Source organism: Melitaea cinxia, chromosome 10 (assembly GCF_905220565.1).
Source record: "Melitaea cinxia chromosome 10, ilMelCinx1.1, whole genome shotgun sequence".
Classification (NCBI taxonomy): Eukaryota; Metazoa; Arthropoda; class Insecta; order Lepidoptera; family Nymphalidae; genus Melitaea; species Melitaea cinxia.
The window spans coordinates 15,910,003-15,931,677 of NC_059403.1; the positions used below are offsets into that span (position 1 = coordinate 15,910,003).

General features: G+C 32.2%; 1 protein-coding gene across 1 annotated transcript in view; it reads left to right on the forward strand.

The window, feature by feature from the left end:
• LOC123657480 (androglobin-like) overlaps window positions 1-10,819 on the forward strand; it is a 40,896-nt gene extending 30,077 nt beyond the window's left edge. Inside the window, exons 16-29 of the mRNA XM_045593023.1 lie at window positions 116-367; window positions 626-969; window positions 2,157-2,430; window positions 3,948-4,121; window positions 4,851-4,946; window positions 5,019-5,065; window positions 5,412-5,535; window positions 5,869-6,080; window positions 6,176-6,248; window positions 6,540-6,576; window positions 7,004-7,057; window positions 7,957-8,083; window positions 8,717-8,877; window positions 10,654-10,819. Coding sequence (XP_045448979.1) covers window positions 116-367; window positions 626-969; window positions 2,157-2,430; window positions 3,948-4,121; window positions 4,851-4,946; window positions 5,019-5,065; window positions 5,412-5,535; window positions 5,869-6,080; window positions 6,176-6,248; window positions 6,540-6,576; window positions 7,004-7,057; window positions 7,957-8,083; window positions 8,717-8,877; window positions 10,654-10,775 — 2,097 coding nt within the window. The 3' untranslated portion in view covers window positions 10,776-10,819. The remainder of the gene's footprint in view (window positions 1-115; window positions 368-625; window positions 970-2,156; window positions 2,431-3,947; window positions 4,122-4,850; window positions 4,947-5,018; window positions 5,066-5,411; window positions 5,536-5,868; window positions 6,081-6,175; window positions 6,249-6,539; window positions 6,577-7,003; window positions 7,058-7,956; window positions 8,084-8,716; window positions 8,878-10,653) is intronic.
• The last annotated feature ends 10,856 nt before the right edge of the window (window positions 10,820-21,675 follow it).

Here is a 21,675-nt window from a genome sequence, read left to right on the forward strand (position 1 = left end):
GTTGTTTCTAATATTTCCAGTAGCAGCGGGTTCATTTTCCAACGTGGAATAATTTGTATTCATAAAAATATTTTATTTCATTGTATAAAATAACGTATAAATTATTTCATAACAGATTAAAAAAGAAAAGGTTCTAATAGAACCAGAAGTTATAGATAAACTACTTACACAACCAGAGCCTCCAATTATTTCTCGAGTTTGTGAACTAGCAACAGAAGAACTACCATGTGAATTATTAAAAGCTGAAAGGGAGAAAGTAATTAGAAAACACGAAGCTGCTACTGTCATACAAGCGCATTGGAGAGGCACGTGGGCTCGGAAGTGTTTAACTAATCACGTTCCTATTACCCCTGAAATTTCTAAAGCTGTAAGAATTTAAGTTAAAACAACAGAGTATGTTTGCTACCCACAATTTTTGCCCTGTAATTAATTAATTTAGCAATTAGTAAAGCAAACTTTTAATTAACTTCAGTTTCATCAAATGAAATTGTACTAACATTTCTTTATTGGCTTTTGGTTTAAGAATAAAATAAATATTTATATAGAAGTTTACTCTTGGTTTAGAGTAAAAGGCGTCATCTGTAGTAATTGTTTAAAATGTGCTACTTTGCTTATTATTTTATAGATAATGGAATGCGCTTTCGGAAATTTGGAAGCTTTATCAGCGTTGATGAATGAATTGTTTACATTGTATCCGGGAGCTAAAACCGCATATTCAGTTGCATCAGCTCTTAGTGGTGTTTATGGAATCAACCAATATACCGGTATATCACCAATTACGCCAAAATGCAAGTGGATCCCATACTTTCAAGGAGTTTTCAATTGTCATGCTCCAGTCAAAGTTCACTTAGATATTCATAGCTCTTTGCAACATAGCATATTATCTGTTTATAATAACGATACTGGAGAACAGATGCCTCAAGCTTACAATGAGCACATCACTTTTAGTTTTGAACCAAATGATTATGGGTAAGTAGATAATATGATGCTTTTCATTTCAAACTTGCGACCCGCCTCGGCTTCGCACGGGTGCAATGTCGATATTAAATATACTACAGAATGTCTTTATAGTAGTCCCTGCATTTAAAATCTGTAATATCTTCGAAAATATTCATTTCAATTATTACATGCTGTAAGGGACCATATTGATCTATATTAAATGTACAATGTATTTATTGTACTTAATTGTATAATAATTAATGCTGTACTGCTTAAAATCGCTTCGTAAATAAGCCATTATTTCTCGTAAAAAGTAAAGGATAAATAAAGGTTATTGTGAGTTATCCCTAAGAGTTAGACCTACAGATGTATCGATTCTACCTTTTTAAGGTGTACAATACTGTAGTACATTATTTTGATCTATCTCGTAGTGTTTAGCCAGCGTTTGCAACGTAAGCATAAAAAAATGTATTTATTTACGTCATCACATTAGAAACCTCTATGTGATGACGTAATGTGTGACCTCTATATTATGCGTTTATTATACACATAAACCTTGCGTAGTTTTAAAGGTCTAAGGATACAGACAGCGGAAAGTGCCTAGTAAAGTTTCACAGTAAAAATACAATAAGAATGTCGAACAAGTTTGATAGAAAGTTAAACATGTTATCAAATATATTGAACCAAGTATTGTCCTAGATGAGATAGTTAAATTAATTTGAGTCAGAGAGATAAAAAAAGAAACAATTGCAATCGTTTTCTTTAGTTTCGCTTCTAAAAGTTTGATGTAAAACTTTAAATATGTCTCATAATTAATGTCAATGTTTATATGACCATCAAGATTGCTTGGGACACATCAATTACAAAACTGAAGAATCACAGCTGTTATATCCAAATTGAACATCTACGTCAGCATGGTCAAATTTCCTATATTAGTTTAAATATAATATGAAATAATAATATATTTAGACGCTTTTTTTAATTATCTTATTCAATTTATGTTGGACAGTTATTGTATAATCCGGAATCTTTTTTATTTATTTAAAATTAACATCATGTTCTGAAATGCATGATTGATGAACATGCATTATAATTATGCTTCCAATCTCCAGTATCACAACTTTACATATATTTTGATTCTATTTTCGGCTTAGTAAAAATATATAATTGGTGGTAACAATTGTTTTTAACAGCGACAATGACACCTATATTTTTAGCTACACTGTGATGGGACATGGATCTTTAAGTCAAGCTGCGGGGGTCAATTCAGAAGTTCATTGGCAATTAACCGTTCTCTCGTCTATTGCAAATGTTTTTCATATTTGCGATAACGATACTGACCTTTGCAAGGAATTGAATTTAATTCCATCAAATAAATTGCATATTGACGAAATCTTCATACCAAATAGAAGGAATATTCTTGGTGGAATTCAAATACTTGTAACGAAACTTGAGGCTGTCAGTTTCAGAGCGGCTGCAACGTCGCCCGATGTAAGTAATTTTATAGTAGATATAGGTATAAGTATTTTTAATATTGATACTAGAATCTTGTAAAACGATTTTACTTTACAATTTGTTTTTAAATTCAATTCATTTCTGCTAAATTTTGGATAACGCGTATATACTTGACAATTTTTTCGTCTACCCACATTGTATTATAATATTCTAATACACTAAAGTTAAGATGTTTGCCTCACTTTTTAGAAAAAAGGTCACAATTATTCCACATAAATTATATAGAATTTTATTGAAAATTGCTTGCTCTACCGGCATCAATAATTAAAAAAAAAATTATAGCGGTAAAGCTTTAGATTAGGAAAAAGCGAATTTCGGGATCGTGGGGGGAAGGGGGGGGAGGGTGAGGAACGCTATCCCTGGTACCACTGTCACACCTCAGAACCCCATGGTTATGGAGATATCCATGGTTAAAGTTTTGAGGTTAGAAGAAGAATTTCGTAGCTTTCACACGTTATTTTCACATTTCACACGCGTTTTTTCAAATTAATCTACCACCTTTAAAGTTAGAGGAACACTTGGCTCCGGCGCTGCGGGAAGTGCAGCCCTTCCGCCGCGCCTCCGCGGCACAAAAAAACACTCTAGGGGTAGGACAGACCTAGACCACGTGGACAGTGGGGTGCTCCGATTCGGTTTTGGGTATTTTTCGAATTTCTAAACCTATATTCTAGCACGCAATGTTACTAATTTTATTAGAATATTATGTCTGACGCGTTATTTTGTTTAAAAGTGTCGAATTGTCACACAATGCAAACAGTACGAGCTCAAAGGTATTATAATAGCTTTAAATTCTTCTTCTAACCTCAAAACTTTAACCATAGATATCTCCATAACCATGGGGTTTTGAGGTGTGACAGTGTTACCTTGTATAGATTCCCCTACACCCTCCACCCTCCACACCCAAAAACCCCATAATTCGGTTTTTCTAATTCGGTTTTTCCTATTCTAGATCTTAGCCATTATAGCTTTTGTTTTTGTAATGAATTAATTATTAAAAATAAATGTAATTATAACAACATTAATTTTGAAACAACGTCAACATGATTGACGGTCGGTAAATTTTTTACTTATTGCGAATTATTCGCAAGGGTATAGCTAGTTGTATTATAATCAATATTTTTTTTCAATAATACAAAAGTAAAATGAAATGGCATTAAGTATAAACGTTTTTTTTTTATATGCATATTTATATATAGAACTAGCATTCCGCCCTGGCTTCGCACGGGTATTTAACAAAAGTTAGAAATTTTTTTTTTTTTTTTGAAAATGTAATAAAGCCTATGTTACTCGCGGATAGTGTAGTTTTCCAATAGTGAAAGAATTTTTCAAATCGATGCAGTAGTTTCAAAGCCTATTCAATGTAAACAAACAAACAATTAAATCTTTCCTCTTTCTAATATTATAGATATATTTAATTGAAATTAATGCAAAAAAATACCTTATTTCACAATCATTAAGTATAAATAATCTGACAATTAATAATTATTATCCAGTTGGAAATGGAAGCTATCCTTCGGACACTATCTTCAGATGGTCAAATTGATGAAATAGCAAGATGTTCCGGAACTGGAGAGTTGTACTGGCCTTATATCAAATTGGAACCGACTCTCTCGACTTTGAATTTAGCAGATAAAAAACGTTCTGTGTCTCAATCGAACTTGGCAACAGTAATGATCTAGATAAGCAATTTAAAATACATGTATTGTATATTTTCCTGGAAATAAAATTCTTTATTTTTGCCAATTTTTAATCTTAAAATATTTTGGTGCATTTTTCGTATAAAAATTAACAAACGCCAAAGTATCAAACTCAATATTAAATAAGTTAAATTGCCCATTCGTACAAATTTTCACAGACGTCTTAACTCTTATAGATTCTTTTTACGTACATAGATTATAGCTTCAGCCTGTAATATCCCACTACTGGACATAGGCCTCTTTCCCCATGTAGGAGAAGGATCAGAGCTTAATCCAACACGCTGCTCCAATGCGGGTTGGCGGATATATTTTCTACTATGAGTAACGATCGCTATCAGGTGTAAATGATAACAACCGGGACCAACGGCTTAACGTGATCTCCGAGGCACGGTGGGGAGACCCATAAGGACTACACAAACACCCAGACCTAGGAAAACACCTGTATGACCAATAAAAATGTTTGTCATGTTCGAGGATCGAACCCGCAACCGCCAGAGCAACCGGCACAATCCATGGCTGTGACCGTTGCGCCAACGCGGCGTCTGATACCTGAAACATACCTGATAACGTAGATTAGGTTATCAGGTATTGATACAGTTAAAAGTTAAAATTAAAAAAAATATGTATTTTGTAATATATACAATATAATTTAGGTAGACTGATAATTTTACGTAAAAGTTATTTATTTTTACAATTCAGGCGACTCGTGAATCAGCGTTTTCAAGTGCTCGTTCGTTGAAAGGTCCAAAGCAAAAACAATACGGTGTTGGTGGCAAGAGTAGATCAACTACAAAGGTAATAATCGTTGTATGAGTTGATTACCCTTTAATCTTACATTTTAAACTAAAAGCAATCGTTTTTCAATAGGTCAAGGACATAAAAATACATCTAGCCCCAAAACAATATTATATTGAGTAAGTTTATTTATTTTGTAAATGCTTCGAAACTAACGATAAGTTAAACTTCCTAGTAAATCCTTTTATTTAAGAAACCAAAAATTATGTTAATAAAGAAAATCAAATTTTTTTATTTTTTATTTATCAATCAAAAATCATTACATCCAAAATATAAAAAGATAAAAACTTGTTTTTGATCTGTATAGCTTAAATTATTTTATTAAGTTGTAGTTTAATTTTTATTTTTAAGAACAAAATGACACATACATGGAGTCCATAGTTTTATTTACACGTCTGTATAAAACTCACAATAGCTTCAATGAAGCTAAATTCCAATTATCAAAGCTTGAAATTATTCTGTTAGAGTTGTTGCACCGAACGGATGGCCTCTGACATTGGCCCAGTGGAATAGAGTCGATGAGATCAGAAACTCTCTGGAGTGTAACAAAGTTGAGACGCCTGCCAAGAAACAAACGACTAAAGAAAAGGTAACTTTGTAGCAATTTTCTTGTTATATGTACACAGAGATTTCTTTTATTTATACCTTTAAGAAGTTATTTTTTAAAAGGTCGTTGCTTACATAACTAGCTATTATTCACATTATGCAAACTTTGTTCACTCGTTGTATTGTATTTCTTTTCGGTTGTTTTTATTTATTTTCTCTTTCTCTTTTTGTGTTATACGCTAAAAATCATACGGGTTTCCTATAAAACGATTAACATTCGTACAAATCATAAATATAATAATATATATTAATAATAATCTAAAAAAGTATTTGGTCATAAAAATCTTATATTTTAAATATAACTAAACCCACACAGGCAGGTTCAGCGAAAGATAAAGATAAAGATAAAGCGTTTACCATACCAATCAATCAACCACAACTAGGAGATGCATATGTTGAACTAGAATGCTCCCTAGCTGTAGGAGTTAACGCAGTACGTAATGATGAAAGGGATCTTCAGTTTGCGGCAGCTAGAAAAGCTTGGGATGCCAATGAACCAGGCAGAAATTTAAGAGGTGCACAGATTAGGTAAACATTTAATAATTTTGTTTTTATTCGTCATTTTATAAACTATGATTTGAAAAATTATATAACTTTTAGTCCAATTCGTTCTTATTTTTCAGAAAAGAATTTAGATCGGAATACCTAGAATCTTTACCTCTACAGCCCTCAGAAAGTTCTCAAACCATTCCAGAAGTTAGTCATTTACCTTTGTTATACCTTTTAGTTGAGGAAATATAACCATCCAACTGCTGGCTTTGAAATACACAGGCAGAAGACGGGCAGCAGCGTCTTCGGTGCGACAAAGCCAGCCCTGCGGTCACCAACCCGCCTGCCCAGCGTGGTGACTATGGGCAACACACATGAGTTCACGTTATTTTTGGCGTGAACTTGTGGAGGCCTGTGTCCAGCAGTGGACAGTATAGGCTGTAATGATGATGAATGATGAGGAAATAATTTGCTGTAAAATTCCATTCTTTGTTTTAGGAGATTTATGCTGGAGAAATTTTAGGTGAAGAAAAAAGTAAGTCAGCATCAAGACATTTATTGTCGTTATCCTTTGTATGTTAATTTAAACTAATTAGTAATATTTCTTATAAAGAAACAGTACTAACAAAAGCAATTTAATATTTATGTTATCTATGTATTAATACGTGAAGCAAAAACTTTGTACCCCTTGTTACGAAAATTGCGCGGACGGAGGAGTATGAAATTTCACACACTTATAGTTTATATAGAGAATAAGCGCAGAATGTTAATATTTTTTTAATGCATACCATATTTTTGATACACACTGTGGTCTGTGGTTAAATTATGGTCAAATTTCGACCATTAGGCGACCACTAGAAGAAGCCTTTATTTTAGATGTAATCTTTTGAATGTTCATAATAAAAGATAGTACGAATATAACATTAAATATATACAAATTATTCGCATAATGATATTTTTAGAGGAGCTGCCTTCCGCATTGCAACAAGGACCCACTCCAGCCACCGAAAGTGAACGTAAGAATACCATAATAAAAATTTGGTAACATTTGTAACGTAAAGATAGGTCTAAAATTTGCTAAGATTCGGTGTAAGGAATTTTAATTCTCATTACATAATACAATTATTAGAGACAACTAAATTTAACAACTAAAACTAAAATAACAATTTTATCTGCCCTTTATATATAAAAAGTTTAATAATGTATACTTACATTTTAAAGTTTTCATTTAATATAGAAAAGAAGTAAATAAATAATTTTTTATTTTTACAAGAAATATTGTACTAAATCCTATTTATATATACACTAGCCGACCCGTGCCCACTTTGTTGGGCGTTAATTATTATTTTTATGATGCAAATATATACTAAAGATTCTTTCTTGCTCGGTTTTCTCCGACTTGATTTACACATACTATTATTTTTCACTGAATTTTTGTTCAATAACAATAAAATATAGCTTATGTCACTCCCTAACAGTGTAGCTTTCTGTTAGTGAGAGAATTTTTATGATCGGATCAGTATTTGCGAAGATTACAAACAAACATAGTTAGAAACTTTACCTCTTTATAATATTAATAAAGATATGTAGATGAATTAGTATTTCCCTTAGCCATGCCATAGCAGACGATCTACATAAACAATACAAATGCTGGTGTAGGCTGGATGAGGATTGCGGAAAACCGGGATGTTTGGCGCGAACTTCGGGAGGCCTATGTCCAGCAGTGGACTGCAATAGGTTGAGCTGACTTACTGACTGATGCCATAGCGCGATAACAACTTTATCGACTTTATTTATCACCCATTGAAATAAATTATATGTATATTTGGAGAAGGTAAGAACCTTAAATGAAATAAAAAGCAAGACGAAAGTTTCTTAGGTCAATTAATTTATTTTATAAAGATTTTTTGCTAAGTTCTAGAAATGTCAGTTGAAAGCGAAGAAGAAGCTAAATATCTAACGATGCCTGAACAGTTGAGAGACAAATTCATACCATTATACTTCGTGCCTTTTTGCACAAAAGAGATTGATGAGGACAAAAGGTGAGAATAATACCTTCATAGAATGTAAATTATCAAATAATTATGCTGTAGTTTTGCAGATTTCTTTTTAAGCGAGTTCCAACAGAGACTTATTGCTGGATTGGTTTTTTGTATATTTACTGCAGTACTGTTTCGTAAAATAGAAGTGTTCCGAAAATCTGATTTGAAAGTTTTATTCTAAATTTTATGCTGTTTAAACATTTTTGAATATCATATCAAAAATGTTTAGAATTCCTAATGTGTGGGTAACACAAAAATAAAATCGTACATATTTATGGTGTTTATGGTACAAAGATTTACTTTACACTTTATAGAAACATACATATGTATATATATATATATATATATATATATATATATATATATATATATATTGCTGGTTATTTTGGTGGTTCTTGTTATTAAATTGACAAGTTTTTATTTTTATTTAGAGAATTTTCGATTGATGAAAAAGTCACCTTTAATAATACACTGATTAAAATTAATTTTAAAATCATGCTTTTGTCAGTTATAAGTATCTCAAAAAGTGAAAAGCAAAAATAGATATGAATATCTTAAATATTTTGTCGACATTTATTATAAATTTTCGTAGCTAATTTTAATACAAGTAATTATATTTTGAAAATGTAACAGAATTGTGGTAACTCCTGAAATGATAGAAGATTTCATGAATAAACGCCATAAGCAAATAGACGAAGCTATCAACCGTATGCACGAACTACAATTGTACAACGAAGAACACGTCCTTGGAAGACAGAAGGATAGATGTCAACTTCTCGAAAAACTATTTGTTGGTATGTCTCTTTACCGTAAATATTAGACAGTAATAGATAAATAAAAGTAGAGGAAGATAGAGAAATCAAAGAAATCAAAGATTAAATTTTATAGTTAGGGTGGTTATGTTGTTGAGTTTAAAAAAAAATTAAACAAATTAGACGTAATAACAGACCATTGCTTTTTATTAGCAGCCTCGGCTTTTTTATTAGTAAATCAAACAATCTACAAATTGCGGAAATGAGAAATGTGCTAAGCATAAATTTAAGTAAAAATATCAAATTTATTCTAAATTTTAGTTTTAATCAAAATCTTAACTTTCGGTAAACGCGATTTCTGTGGACTTTTTTCGCGTATACAAAAGTAAAAACAACTGCTCTGGTAGAGTTGTCCTTAAGTATAATATTGTATATAAAGAGCCTTTTTCTTTCCATGTAGGAGAAGGATAAAGTATACATTAATTGTCATTTCATAATTTACATAAATGCGTTTTAGTTAATATTCAGAATTATTATAAATGAATATTATTCGGAAAAAAACCCATTACTTAAATAATAAAAAATATATAAAATCTCTTATCTTATATATAAAATCCTCGTGTCACAATATTAGTTAACATACTCCTCCGAAACGGCTGGACCGATGACATTTTGTGTGCATATCGGGTAGGTCTGAGAATCGGCAAACATCTATGTTTCATACCCCTAAATTATAAGGGGCGGGAGGGGGTTAAGAGCGTTAATAAAATATATGGCAAAACAACGTTTGTGGGGTCTGCTATAAACTATATAAATCATTATTTGATTAAAGAAAATTTATGGTTACTGCTACAAAATTGTCTTTTCCTGTAAACGTTTAACATTTTCAAAGCATTTAAAGTCGCTATCGCGATTGTGTCTCGATGGCTATCTTTAGAGTTTCTCTAGCCGTATTTAAGATACTCCGACTTCATCTTAACGTATGCCCTCACGAAGCACTCAAGTCACAGTTCACGAGAGGGAAAACGTGACAATTCAACTGGTGATAAGCTGAAGGCACACTTTGTATCTGTCGCCGCTATAGCCTTAACTTTTTCTTTTGTTGTTGTTGGGACTGCATTTTTTAATTTGGGAATGGTAAATGAATTACGTTTTGTCTGAATCACACTATAAATATACGTATATATTTATAGAGCTATATCTTTTAGCTCACTACTTCACTAGTTTTATTTACCTACTAGACGACTAGCCCTTAATTCTCTTATATATGGTAATCAATAGATAAATGGCATGGCTTGTATATGGCAATCGATAAATAAATATCTTTCTTGGTTTTGTCACGCCAAGTTATGCATATTTATGTGCGTTCGTTATATTTTGAATATACATACAGTATACACCTTCATCATGCATTTCTAAAACCTTATATAAGGCTAATTAATTTTTTGATTTTTCGTTAAAATATTTCAAATGTACAATATTATGTATTGTAAGATAAAGTAAGTACTTATGTCAGTCCGACAGACAAGTTGCAAAAAAACCGAAATTATTACAACTAATTTATTTATTACAATTACAATTTATAAAAATTAATATTACATGACAATCGTGTTCGATGTGAGAACAGAAAGTGAGGTAAAAATGCCGTGAACTTGATTCCGTTGTTTGTCGCAACTGCAGGTCACGTTGAGTCGATTCAGCGTTCCCATACTCGTCGCCAGGCTGATGCAATATTTATGAATAATGTAATCATTTCCCTTATCTTGCGTAATCCATGGAGTCGGGATACTTAACAAAGTAGTAAATAAAATTTTCCAGACTCACAATGGAATCCAAAACTAAACAAAGTTTTTGAGCAACGTGATGATGCAATAGCTCGTGAAGCACTTAACAGAACTCTGTCCGCCACAAAGAAGAAACAAGAAGGAAAGAAGAAATAAGAGTGAATGAAAATAAATGAGAATAAAATTTTGTTTTAAGTTAATTTAATGTTTTCATTTTCATTTCAAATGTTTATTTAAGGGTATATATTTAGTTTTTTGTTGATAAATGATGAACTAGCCATACTTTAAAGAAGCCACTTATCAATCCTTACAGAGGAAAGTAATTTACTATTATTTTTCTAAGTTTTCACTTTTGCGATTCATCAAAAATCTTCTTGCGGCACTCATCATGGGTTGCAGATAGGAACTCAAAAATTTTTGTTTTACTGAAAGAGATTGACTAGCATAATTTTGATTATTAAGTTATGAATTCATATTCACACTATAGAAGCGGACGTGATAAAATATCTAGTACGTGTAGGACGGTTTCCATGCGAACGAAATTAGGGATAATAACTAATGTTACTATGATAACTGAGGTAGGGCACAGCATAACCGAGGTAGGGCACTGCAGGAAATTTTCTGCTAAAAATATGGAACAGCCCCACTGGGATAGTACCTCGACCTTACAGAAGACCAGAGCTAAATAAGTAATAAGCAGTGTTGTATCTCTGTTGGTGACTAATGTGGCCAAAGCTGGAGAAAATTGGGGATAGGGTCTGTAACGCCCTTACGATGCTTCTAGTGTTGTAGACGTTTATAAGCTACGGTAATCGCTTACCATCGAGTGAGCCATACGCTTGTTTGCCGTATATAAAAATTTCGTATCACGATGTTATGTTCCGGATAAACTCCGAAACTATTGAACTAATTTTTATCACATTTTTTAAGCATCTGTAATTTGGTCCAACTTGGGAAATAAAGTAATTTTTATCTCAATCAGACCCGTTAGGTGGCGCTGCTATCGATATGTAAGCAATCAAATTTGGTAGTTATTTTCCGGGAAGGACAACATCTGCCAGGTCCGCTAGTTGTATACAAAAAAGACTCCAATTAATTATTCATGCACTAAACTTTGCCCTTCCTGAACGTATCGTGTGAGCTACCAGCCCTCAGTAAGAAATGTTGACGCATACGATCAACGCATTAATTAAAATTTAAATACATTTTCGCGTGATACGTCATTCCTACGTTTTGCACATGCAATAAACTCCCTTCAGTTCCCCTTATGGTAATATTTCACTCGCCTTTGTGATAACGTCCAGTATAAAGAGTTTAATGAACTATCGTCTGTTAGAATAACCAATATAAATGCAAATGAACTTTTACAAAAGCACGTGACAAACAAGCGATGGTGAAGCAAATTTTTACAATTTTTTTTTGTGTTTTTCGTACAGATATTTTAAGCTATTGGTCATCAGCTAGCGCTGCTAGCGTGAAACCGATAACCAAAGCACGTATAGTTTTGCGTATCCGCGCAATGTACGCGCCAATACGTTATTTGATAATAACGAATAAAAAAACACACAATTAACAGCATTCAGTAGGATGTAGAAATACATATCGACGCGAGAAAGCAAACACGTAGTAACCAACACCCATCGAAATATTTTTTTATTGCGTCATTAGAATAAGAAAAAAATTACGCGTCGAATGGTATATGTCAAGTAACTGTACGACTGATAATAAAAAATATAGGATTTTCAAAATTGCCATATTTTTTTCATTTTTGCACCAATAAAACGATGTAAATAACAAAAAAACAGGTATTATTTTTTACTCTGTTTCTTACGACAATTTGTTTTCTACAAAAAGAACTAATCTAAAAGTTACAACATCAATAATTCCATAACTAATGCGGGTTACTACAGTTTTGTTGCTCGTAAAATTATGGTCACTTGCGTTTAATACCTTTTAGTAGGTGATATTTTTTTATATTGTGATGCTTATAACGCTTTACACGGTTTATTTTATTTATTTTTTTCACTTTATTTACACCATTTACAAGGATCCAATGAAACAAGTAACTTTGTTTCACAACACTACTAATGATTTTAGGTTCAACACAACGCATATATCCTGAATAAGCTTGAGCGACTCCAGAATCTTTGTATAAGGTTCGTATTTGGGCTTCGCAAATACGACCACGTCTCCGATTTCCGCAAGAAACTCAAGTGGCTCCCGATTCGTTTTCGCAGGAATACTCATGTACTTTCCCTACTTTACTGTGTACTTTTCAATCCTGATGCCCCTCAATATCTTAAAGAACGGTTCACGTATCTTTGCAATTCCCATGAACGTTCCCTTAGATCTGATTCCAATTTACTTCTAAAAGTTCCTTCCCATAAATCCTCCCTCTATTTTAATTCCTTCACTGCTAAAGCTGTCCGCCTTTGGAATTCTCTTCCGCTTTCAATAAGACGTGCTTCTACTCCAGCCTGTTTTAAGCAACGTCTAAAGAAGTACTATATATGTCCCTTAATATATAATAATATTCAGAATTTTAACATGCATATTTTATATTTTTATTCATCCTTAAGAATATTGTACACTTCCTATCCGTCACTACTATATCATGTCCTGTGCCCAAAGGTTATCTGGAAGAAATCGCTCTTCAGCGATAAGATCGATTTTGTATATTGTGAACGTTCTGAATGGAGAAGACTTTTCAGGATTTGAAGATATTGTGGAACACACATTCAAAAAAAACCAGAACATACAAATCTCTAAAATATCAATTGTTACATTCCGGAAGAAACACCCCGAAAAAATGTTCGTGAAAACCTCCATGATGCCAGATGCAGACACCAATGAAGTTAAACTCAGTGCGTTGAGCAATGCGACCCCAAAACAGAAGTTGTACTCTTCAAAGTTGCCAATTTTTCAAAAGAAATATGCAGATTTAAAAAAAATAGTAGAAAAACTGGTAATTCCGAAAAGATTCGCTAAAGAATATTTAGATTTTAAGACCAGCGCAAAAGTCAAAGATTGTTTACCTGACACCGATGCTGAAGACGATTGTTAAAGTAATTATTTTCAGTTTATAGAAGCTAAAGAAAGTACTGATTATTTTTAAAGGTTTTTAGGGTTTATTATAACAAAAATTATTTTTTATTTATTTTTATATATTATGACAGAAACTGTTGATTGTTAATGTTTTATGGATAAATACGTAATAATGATTGTTTTAATTTAGATTAATGCAACAAGGTACATCATGTTTTGTTTAAGTCTAATTGTATTTTTTTTTAGATCGACGAAAAAATAGTCAAGCAACTACGCGTTATCAAAAGATTACTGAAAAAGTAGTCAAACCACATGATAAACATCAGCTTTCAATTAAATTAAAAATTATCAAAATCGGTACACCCAGTAAAAAGTTATTGCGGATTTTCAAGAGTTTCTCTTGATTTCTCTGGGATCCCATCATCAGATCCTGGTTTCTTTATCATGGTACTAAACTAGGGATATCTTCTTTCCAACAAAAAAAGAATTATCAAAATCGGTACATCTAGTAGAAAGTTATGCGGTATATAACACAACGTAGGTCGACGAAAAAAGCGTCAAGTAAAAACGCATTATTAGATATAACTCGAAAAGTAGTTGTTATATCTCAAATAAATTTAAATGGGACCAATTGGCACACACCACCTTTCGATTAAAACAAAATTTGTCGAAATCGCTCTACCCGGTCAAAAGTTCTGATGTAACATACATTAAAAAAAAAAAAAAAAATACAGTCGAATTGAGAACCTCCTCCTTTTTTGGAAGTCGGTTAAAAAATACTTTTTGATTTTTTTAAATAAACCTATCAAAAATACATTTATTTCTAGTATATACGTTTTATTTCTTTGACTCTTACTGTAGGCTGTTTAGCAACCTCAGTTCAATTGATTTACCTTTACTACAATTAGATTTTTCGGATTATGCAAAAAAATGCTAGTTACTACATACTGATTACAACATATCAAACATTGTTCATTATTATGAGGTTTTTATATGTGATGTTACCTAAAGTAATGATGGTTACCAACTTTTTGCTTTCCAAAAAAAAGTGCGATTTTCGTCGTTCCATACGTTTACTTACTTCATTTACTACGTTTTAATGGATTGTAAAATATATTGTCAAATGTCGTAACCCACAAAATATTATTTTAAATAAACTTTAGGTTAAATCCATTTAAGATAAGCTATTTAGCAAATAATCATAAATATAGTGTCAAAAAATGGCAACTCTAGGTCCATAAATACGCAAGTTATGATTAAAATTAAAAAAAATAAAAAGTTTTTCGGCTCTGGTGAACAATTGTACTTTTGTGGGTTACTACCTGTTCGCTTTCTAGCGTCGATATATAACTCGAAAACAAATTTCCAGGAGGTCGTATCTGCGATTGCTAGCGCGTCATTAATTCTGATCACTGCGCCAACACGTCATGAAATCATAACTAAATATATAAACATTACTTTCCATATTAAAATACAAAGATCTAATTTTATTTGCGCTGGGACGGTGTCATACAATAAATCCATTCACAATTATTATGGCAAGCATGCCATTTTTACGACGGACGCAGGATTGCATGTGATGCAGTGAGTAACTCATTTCAATACAATCAAGAATGGTGTGGTCACTTTTCTAAGAGGTGTAATGAAATCAAGCTATAATTTTAACCGACTTTAAAACAGGACGAGGTTCCAAATTCGACTGTATTTTAACTAGTGTTGCTTAATTTTTTTTACTTATTGAATCAAACGATTATTTTTTATTCGGAAGCTGGTGGTTGTCTCACTTCAGCCTAATACAGCCCACAGCTGGACATAGGCCTTCAAAAGTTCGCGTCAAAAATGGTGTGAACTCATGTGTTTTGCCCATAGTCACCACGCTGGGCAGCGGGTGGGTGACCGCTGACCGTGATTGTCATATAACTATATTTATTACCATTTAAATTAAGCAAGAGATTACTTACGACGTACTTACTACTTTACGATGTAAATTAAGTGTTTTTTTTTTATTTTTTTTTTTTGAATAAACGCAAACGACACAACGGTTTTCCAAATTTCGACGAGATATTTTCTGCTGTGTCCCACCTTAATGAGACATACGAATGATTAATTTCGTACTATTATTAGCTGTAGCCTTAAATAAGGATCTCGGCCAGGTAACCAAGTTTTATTTCAAAAAATCTTATTTATTTACAAATCATGTTGAAAATTAAACACGAAACGGTAAATATTTGTACATTTCTCTTACCTCGGTTCATTTCTGAGATGTCATTCGCTACGATTCAAATGCGAGTCCCGAGGCTAGAGCTCCTAATTGCGTCGACCCCGTTCAAAAGTATAGACTACGTTAAAAAAAATTACCCCTTGTATCTTTTTCTTTTCATTAAATATACCTAGTTTGCCAATTTCAACTCGTCGTAATATTTTGTTCTTGGTTTGTATTTTTGTATATTTCAAATTTCTTCATTCGTCATTTGAAATTTTCTTGTAAATAATCATCTGCGTTTTCTTTTATTTCAAAGTCATGTTACTAGTTTCGTTTCGTTTTTATAATGTTTTGCTGCCAGTAAATCTTCAACTTTCTTTTATAATCGGTTTCGTATATTACAAGTTTGATTTACTTATTGTGAATTTTGAACGATCTGAAATAGAAACCAATAATGAAAATAGTAGGAATACTCTTGAAATGTTTTCAAAATTTCTGAAATTTCGATTGATAGATTGATTAATTCACACTAACATTCAACTGCTGGGCTCTACATAAGGGAAGGATTTTGCAAGTTGGCGTATATTCATATTACATATAATGCCTACTAGGACTATAGAACGTCGTCATGTGATTATGAGCTCTATAATACCTACAGAGACCTACAAAGACCGGAAAGAAATGTTTGCAAAAATACAAATATCCACTCCAAGTGTAATTGTATCCACAACTGCCAGTGTTTAGGCATTCACGCACCGTCCTTCACCAATCCCTGACCCTAAAATTGTAATGAACGAAGAAAAGGAATATTCCCATAGACGTAAATGTTACTTAACAATTTACTATTAATGAAGATACATACCGCCGAGTTCCTTGTTACTGTTTTTAATATAAGCAAAATATTCAAATATCTAACCTTGACTGACTCAACGCATTGTTCTGTTCCAATTTGATATGGCGACACTCGCCAGTGATCGCATTGTTTTCCTATAATATCATCCTTTAAGTCTTTAATAATAGACCAATAAAGTATTTTAAAAGTTTTCTTAAATAAAATAGTCTTGGTTTAGAATATGATCAAAATAATACAGTAAGGCTGCATTAGCGTTAAGCCCGCCTTTTGTACACACTTGTATTAGTGTATTTACTGTACAATAAAGAATTTAAATAAATAAAAATAAATAAGGAGCTCAGAATCTGTAAATTGAGCACGCAATTATTGTTATTTTAATTGTAAAGCTAACAACGTCTGCAACACCAGAATCATCGCAAGCGCGTTGCCTATCCCGAATTCTCCCCTGGAGCAGAACATAACACTGCTTGAAAACAGTATTATTTAGCTGTAATCTTCTGTAAGGTCGACCCCAGTTTGGCTGCTGCATATTTTGAGCAGAAAATTTCCTGCTGTGCTCTACCTCAGTTAAACACAGATAATTTTTTAAACTTTTATATGCCATGAGTAAAAGGCCAGACACGGCAAATAAGAGTGAAATCTGCGATGCAAAAAGGGGCACCATACAGACAGAAATCCAATAATACTTGTGATCCGTACAGATTTTCGACCAGAGATTATGATAGACTAAATAAGTAGCAGATGTGATATATTTCAATCTCATGATAGGCTTTAAAAGTTCCTATCAAAAGGCTCTTAACGGTTATGATATTATTTCAATGGTGGCTGATAACGCTATCTGACGTATAATCGGATCCAACCGATAAAAGATACGAAATATTCACATCTTTCCGATATCTCTATTCGCTTTACGTAATTTCAATATTCGAGTAGCGAAGAGAAACCCGTAGTGTTTCAATCTTGTCAAAGTTTTTCTATAAAATAAACAAAAGAAAAATCTGTACCTATACCTTTATTTATCTTATTACATCCTATTCTGTAATAATTAAAATAATGTTATTGGTATACTATTAATGTTTTTAAACTTTAGGCATAATTTAAATTTGTAATATACATTTCAAACTATTCAAAGGGAAATGTGGGTACTGGTACATCTGTTTAATTACTCTTTGCGGACAACGAAGGCAATATCGGAGTTATTGCATATGCTCATTCAGTAGCCGTTGATCGCTAAGCGTATTGACTCAGAGGCGTTGGACCATCCATTCGTTTTAATCTACGATGTTCCAAATTCTTGATATTTATTATTCAGACTTGCTTCAAGAACCTTTAATTAACTTTACTTAACTTACAAAATTTTATGTTGTATTAAGCTAAATAATCAAAAAATGCCCAATCTCTTGTAAATTTACCAATGGCTGCTAAATGTATAACAAGTAAACTCCCGATGGGTCCAAAAGCTTATTTTAAAACACTTTTTCTTTAGACTAGCATGCATACAAAAGTAAATACGCTCTTAATTCTTTCAAACACTATAAAATATACTAATAAATATTTCTAGTTTTAAAAAAATCCAGAAACAAAAAGGCTCAAAAATTCTCCGGTACTAAGTAAAATGTATATAAGCTCTCCTTTCAACGGAGCTTAGTTGTCTAGTATCTAGGTTAATGATTTTACTCGAGTGTAAATTCACTTGGAAGATAAAACACAACTCAGAGTTTGAGCAAAGTGGCAGTGATCACATCACGTTTAGATTCGCTGTACATTTTATATTTTGTTCGTTTGAATTTCTGTTAGAAATATTCTGCTAAAGCAATAAAAGCTAAAGAGTTTGTTGAACGTAGGAATATATACATTAAATTAAATATATAATAAACAATCAAAGTAATAAATAAAAGACGTCTGACACGTATTGATCCTCAGTGGTCTTAGAGATCTAAATGCTTAACAACATAAGCAGAAAAGCTTGAAACATTTCATAGCATCTTTTAAAAATTGTTATCGTGCATAGTTCGGACATTTTTTTTTGCCATGTGCCGTGCGCAGTTGTAGTGTTTTCGTTTATATTTATATTACAATTTATGGTATTGACCCAATATTTTGATTAATTATATTTTATTTTCTTCCCGTGGACTTTCAGGTTGAGTAGAATCGTACAATATACGATCAGGTTACCGACCGAATTTATTCGCTTTGATAATTTTACTTAGTCATATAGCTGTTATTAGTTCTCTGATGATAGAATGTTCGTGACTCGGAATTGTTTTATAACTCTCTTGGCAGATTTGGCATAATTTTCATTTTTGTCACGCTGAATCAGTAGCAGTAACAGCAGGTCAAGACCTCTTCACATTCGAACTATCGACTAAGTAAGAAATAAGACCGCTAGTTGAAATATCTGCTTGCATAACTGAATTTCACATATCAAAGCCTAACTTGTTTTGTTCTTAGGGTAAAAGAAAAAATAAACGAAAATATGTTGTAAAACTGTACAATTGTTTATAATCTAATCAAAATTATTATCTTTAATATATTTCAGAACTAAATTGTGATCAAATTTTTTTTCATTTATCATTCTTACTGATAGCGCCATCTAGTATTAGCTGTGTGTAATGTGTATCTGTAATCAATATAGTTCCCGTAATCATAGTCTGTTATCTTGAATAGGGAAAAAGAATACAGGAGTTTACGTTACAGTAAGGTGAATTTTTTCAATAATAAAAATAGTAATTCCTCAAACTGCTACAAATTTATTATAAAAAAAAGCTGGGTACTTCAGAAGAAACTTTACTTGGAAAAAGCTTTGCTAAGTACTTTTACTTCCCTAAACATTTAACGAAAACAGTAGGTGTGCTATTTCTTAAAATAAAGAGAAAAACAAAAGATAACATGGTTTAGCTAGCAACAACTTGTTTAGTTTTACGTTCTGCTTACGAGAATGTTTTTGAACAACTTGGAACAATTTCTAAGCTTAGCGCCGCTTTGGGGTTCCTTTGCGATATGAGACCAGGATTTTTATTTTTATTTTTGGTCGTTTAAAATGAAATCGTTCTAAATTTAGTTTAAAATATCTCCATACACAGTTATCACACTTAAAAAAAAATTGCTTTCAAGCAGTAAAAGATAGCTAGCTTATAGCTTGTTTGCCGACCTAGTTGTATATAAAAAAGCGTGACCTTTTGTAGCCCATCTTAAGACGTTTCATTAGCAAAAAAGTTAAATTTATATTACATATATCGGTTTTTATTTATCCACCATTATAGTATACAAGCGACCTCTTTCTGTCCATATTTTTTATACGGTAAATAATCAGCAACATATTATTAGATACTAAAATCTTCTACGAAACACGCTGCATCTGATGTTATAAGTATTATTCTGATCAGTTTAGTAGTTTTTGCAATATAATCGAACAAAAAAACCGACTCTCTATTGTTAAAAAAAAAACTTATCTTTTATAAGTAAACTTTCCTTGCATATGTAATAAAAAGTTTGAATTCACTACCCAAATACAAATGAAATTATTCATTCCAGTACATAATTGAATACAATAAAGGCCGCAGGATAAGTAAGCCAGTCCATAAATAGATGCAAGAGGCACTATGACGTCGCACAGAAAATACGACACTCTGTAACTTGAATTTATTTCTAGTAGGGCTGTGGATTTAATTCAAAAAGAAATATGAGCAAACATAAGCATTTGATATTTTGGTTTTACATTTCAAATAACTGTTGTCTATCTACAATTTAATATTTTTTTGATGTAAGGCAGTATCAAATAGACAGAAGTTTCTGAACTGGTTTGTCAGTTTCATTATCATCATCATCACTTCAGCCTATCGCCGTCTATCTGTCGTATACTCCACAAGTTCTCGCTAAAAATGGCGTGAACTCATGTGTGTTGCCCATAGTCACCACGCTGGGCAGGCGGATTATTTGCTTATATTCTAACGAATAATAGATACATTTTATCAGTGATTCAATCTTTATAATTTGTAAAATGCAGATTCTACAAGGCTTTTGAAGCCTCGTTTAATCAAGAAATCTTTGATTTTGCAAAACCGGTAAAATACCACAGCAATTTTATTATATGTCGATAATTTGATACAATTCCATCCATGGTCTTGTATATCACTTCCGTGATCCCACATCTACAAGAGCAGAAATGTCCAATCTCCTGGGTTACTGGACCAGCTGGACGGAAAATTTCGTACAGTACTTGCCACTATAAATATTAAGCCACAGTAAATATGTCTTAAACATATAGATATAGAAATTATTACAGAACCAGTAACCAGATAAGATGTCTTAAATAATGTAAAAATGAAATGCTACAAAAAAAATTAAGAACAAAATAAAAAAGGAAAAAGAATTTATGTAAAAACTGAACTGTATCCTTTAACGTGACAAAGGAACAAATAATCGACTCGAGACTTGAAACACGTTCGAAAAAACACCTACCAGTCTACTGACTCGAATGAATGGGGAGCATTCATCTTGCAAGTAAATTGGAAGCTGCTCCCCAGAGTGAAGGAAGCACAAACGTGTGCGATTACGTACAACGAACGTTCGGGACCAATTTTATCACTATTCGAGATGCTGAGAGGAATTTTAAAATTCTGAATTATCGCGTTTGGTTCCACTTCTGTGTAATAAAATTTAAATACTAACTATACGCGTAAGCGATAATTAATAAAAAAATATAACCAGAAAATTCATTACAAAAGAATTCATTTAGCAGCGAAAAAGAAAATTAAAATCAGACTTATACATCATAACAAACAAATACAAATTTAATATAATTGTGTTTGCTCGCAAAAAAAAACCGATTTCAATTCATTTCGACATCGATAAGAAATACAACGTAAGTAGACGAAAAAAATTAACAAATGCACTAGTCGTCATTATGATTTTCGAGGGTTTCCCTCAATTTCTCTGGGATCCCATCATCAGAT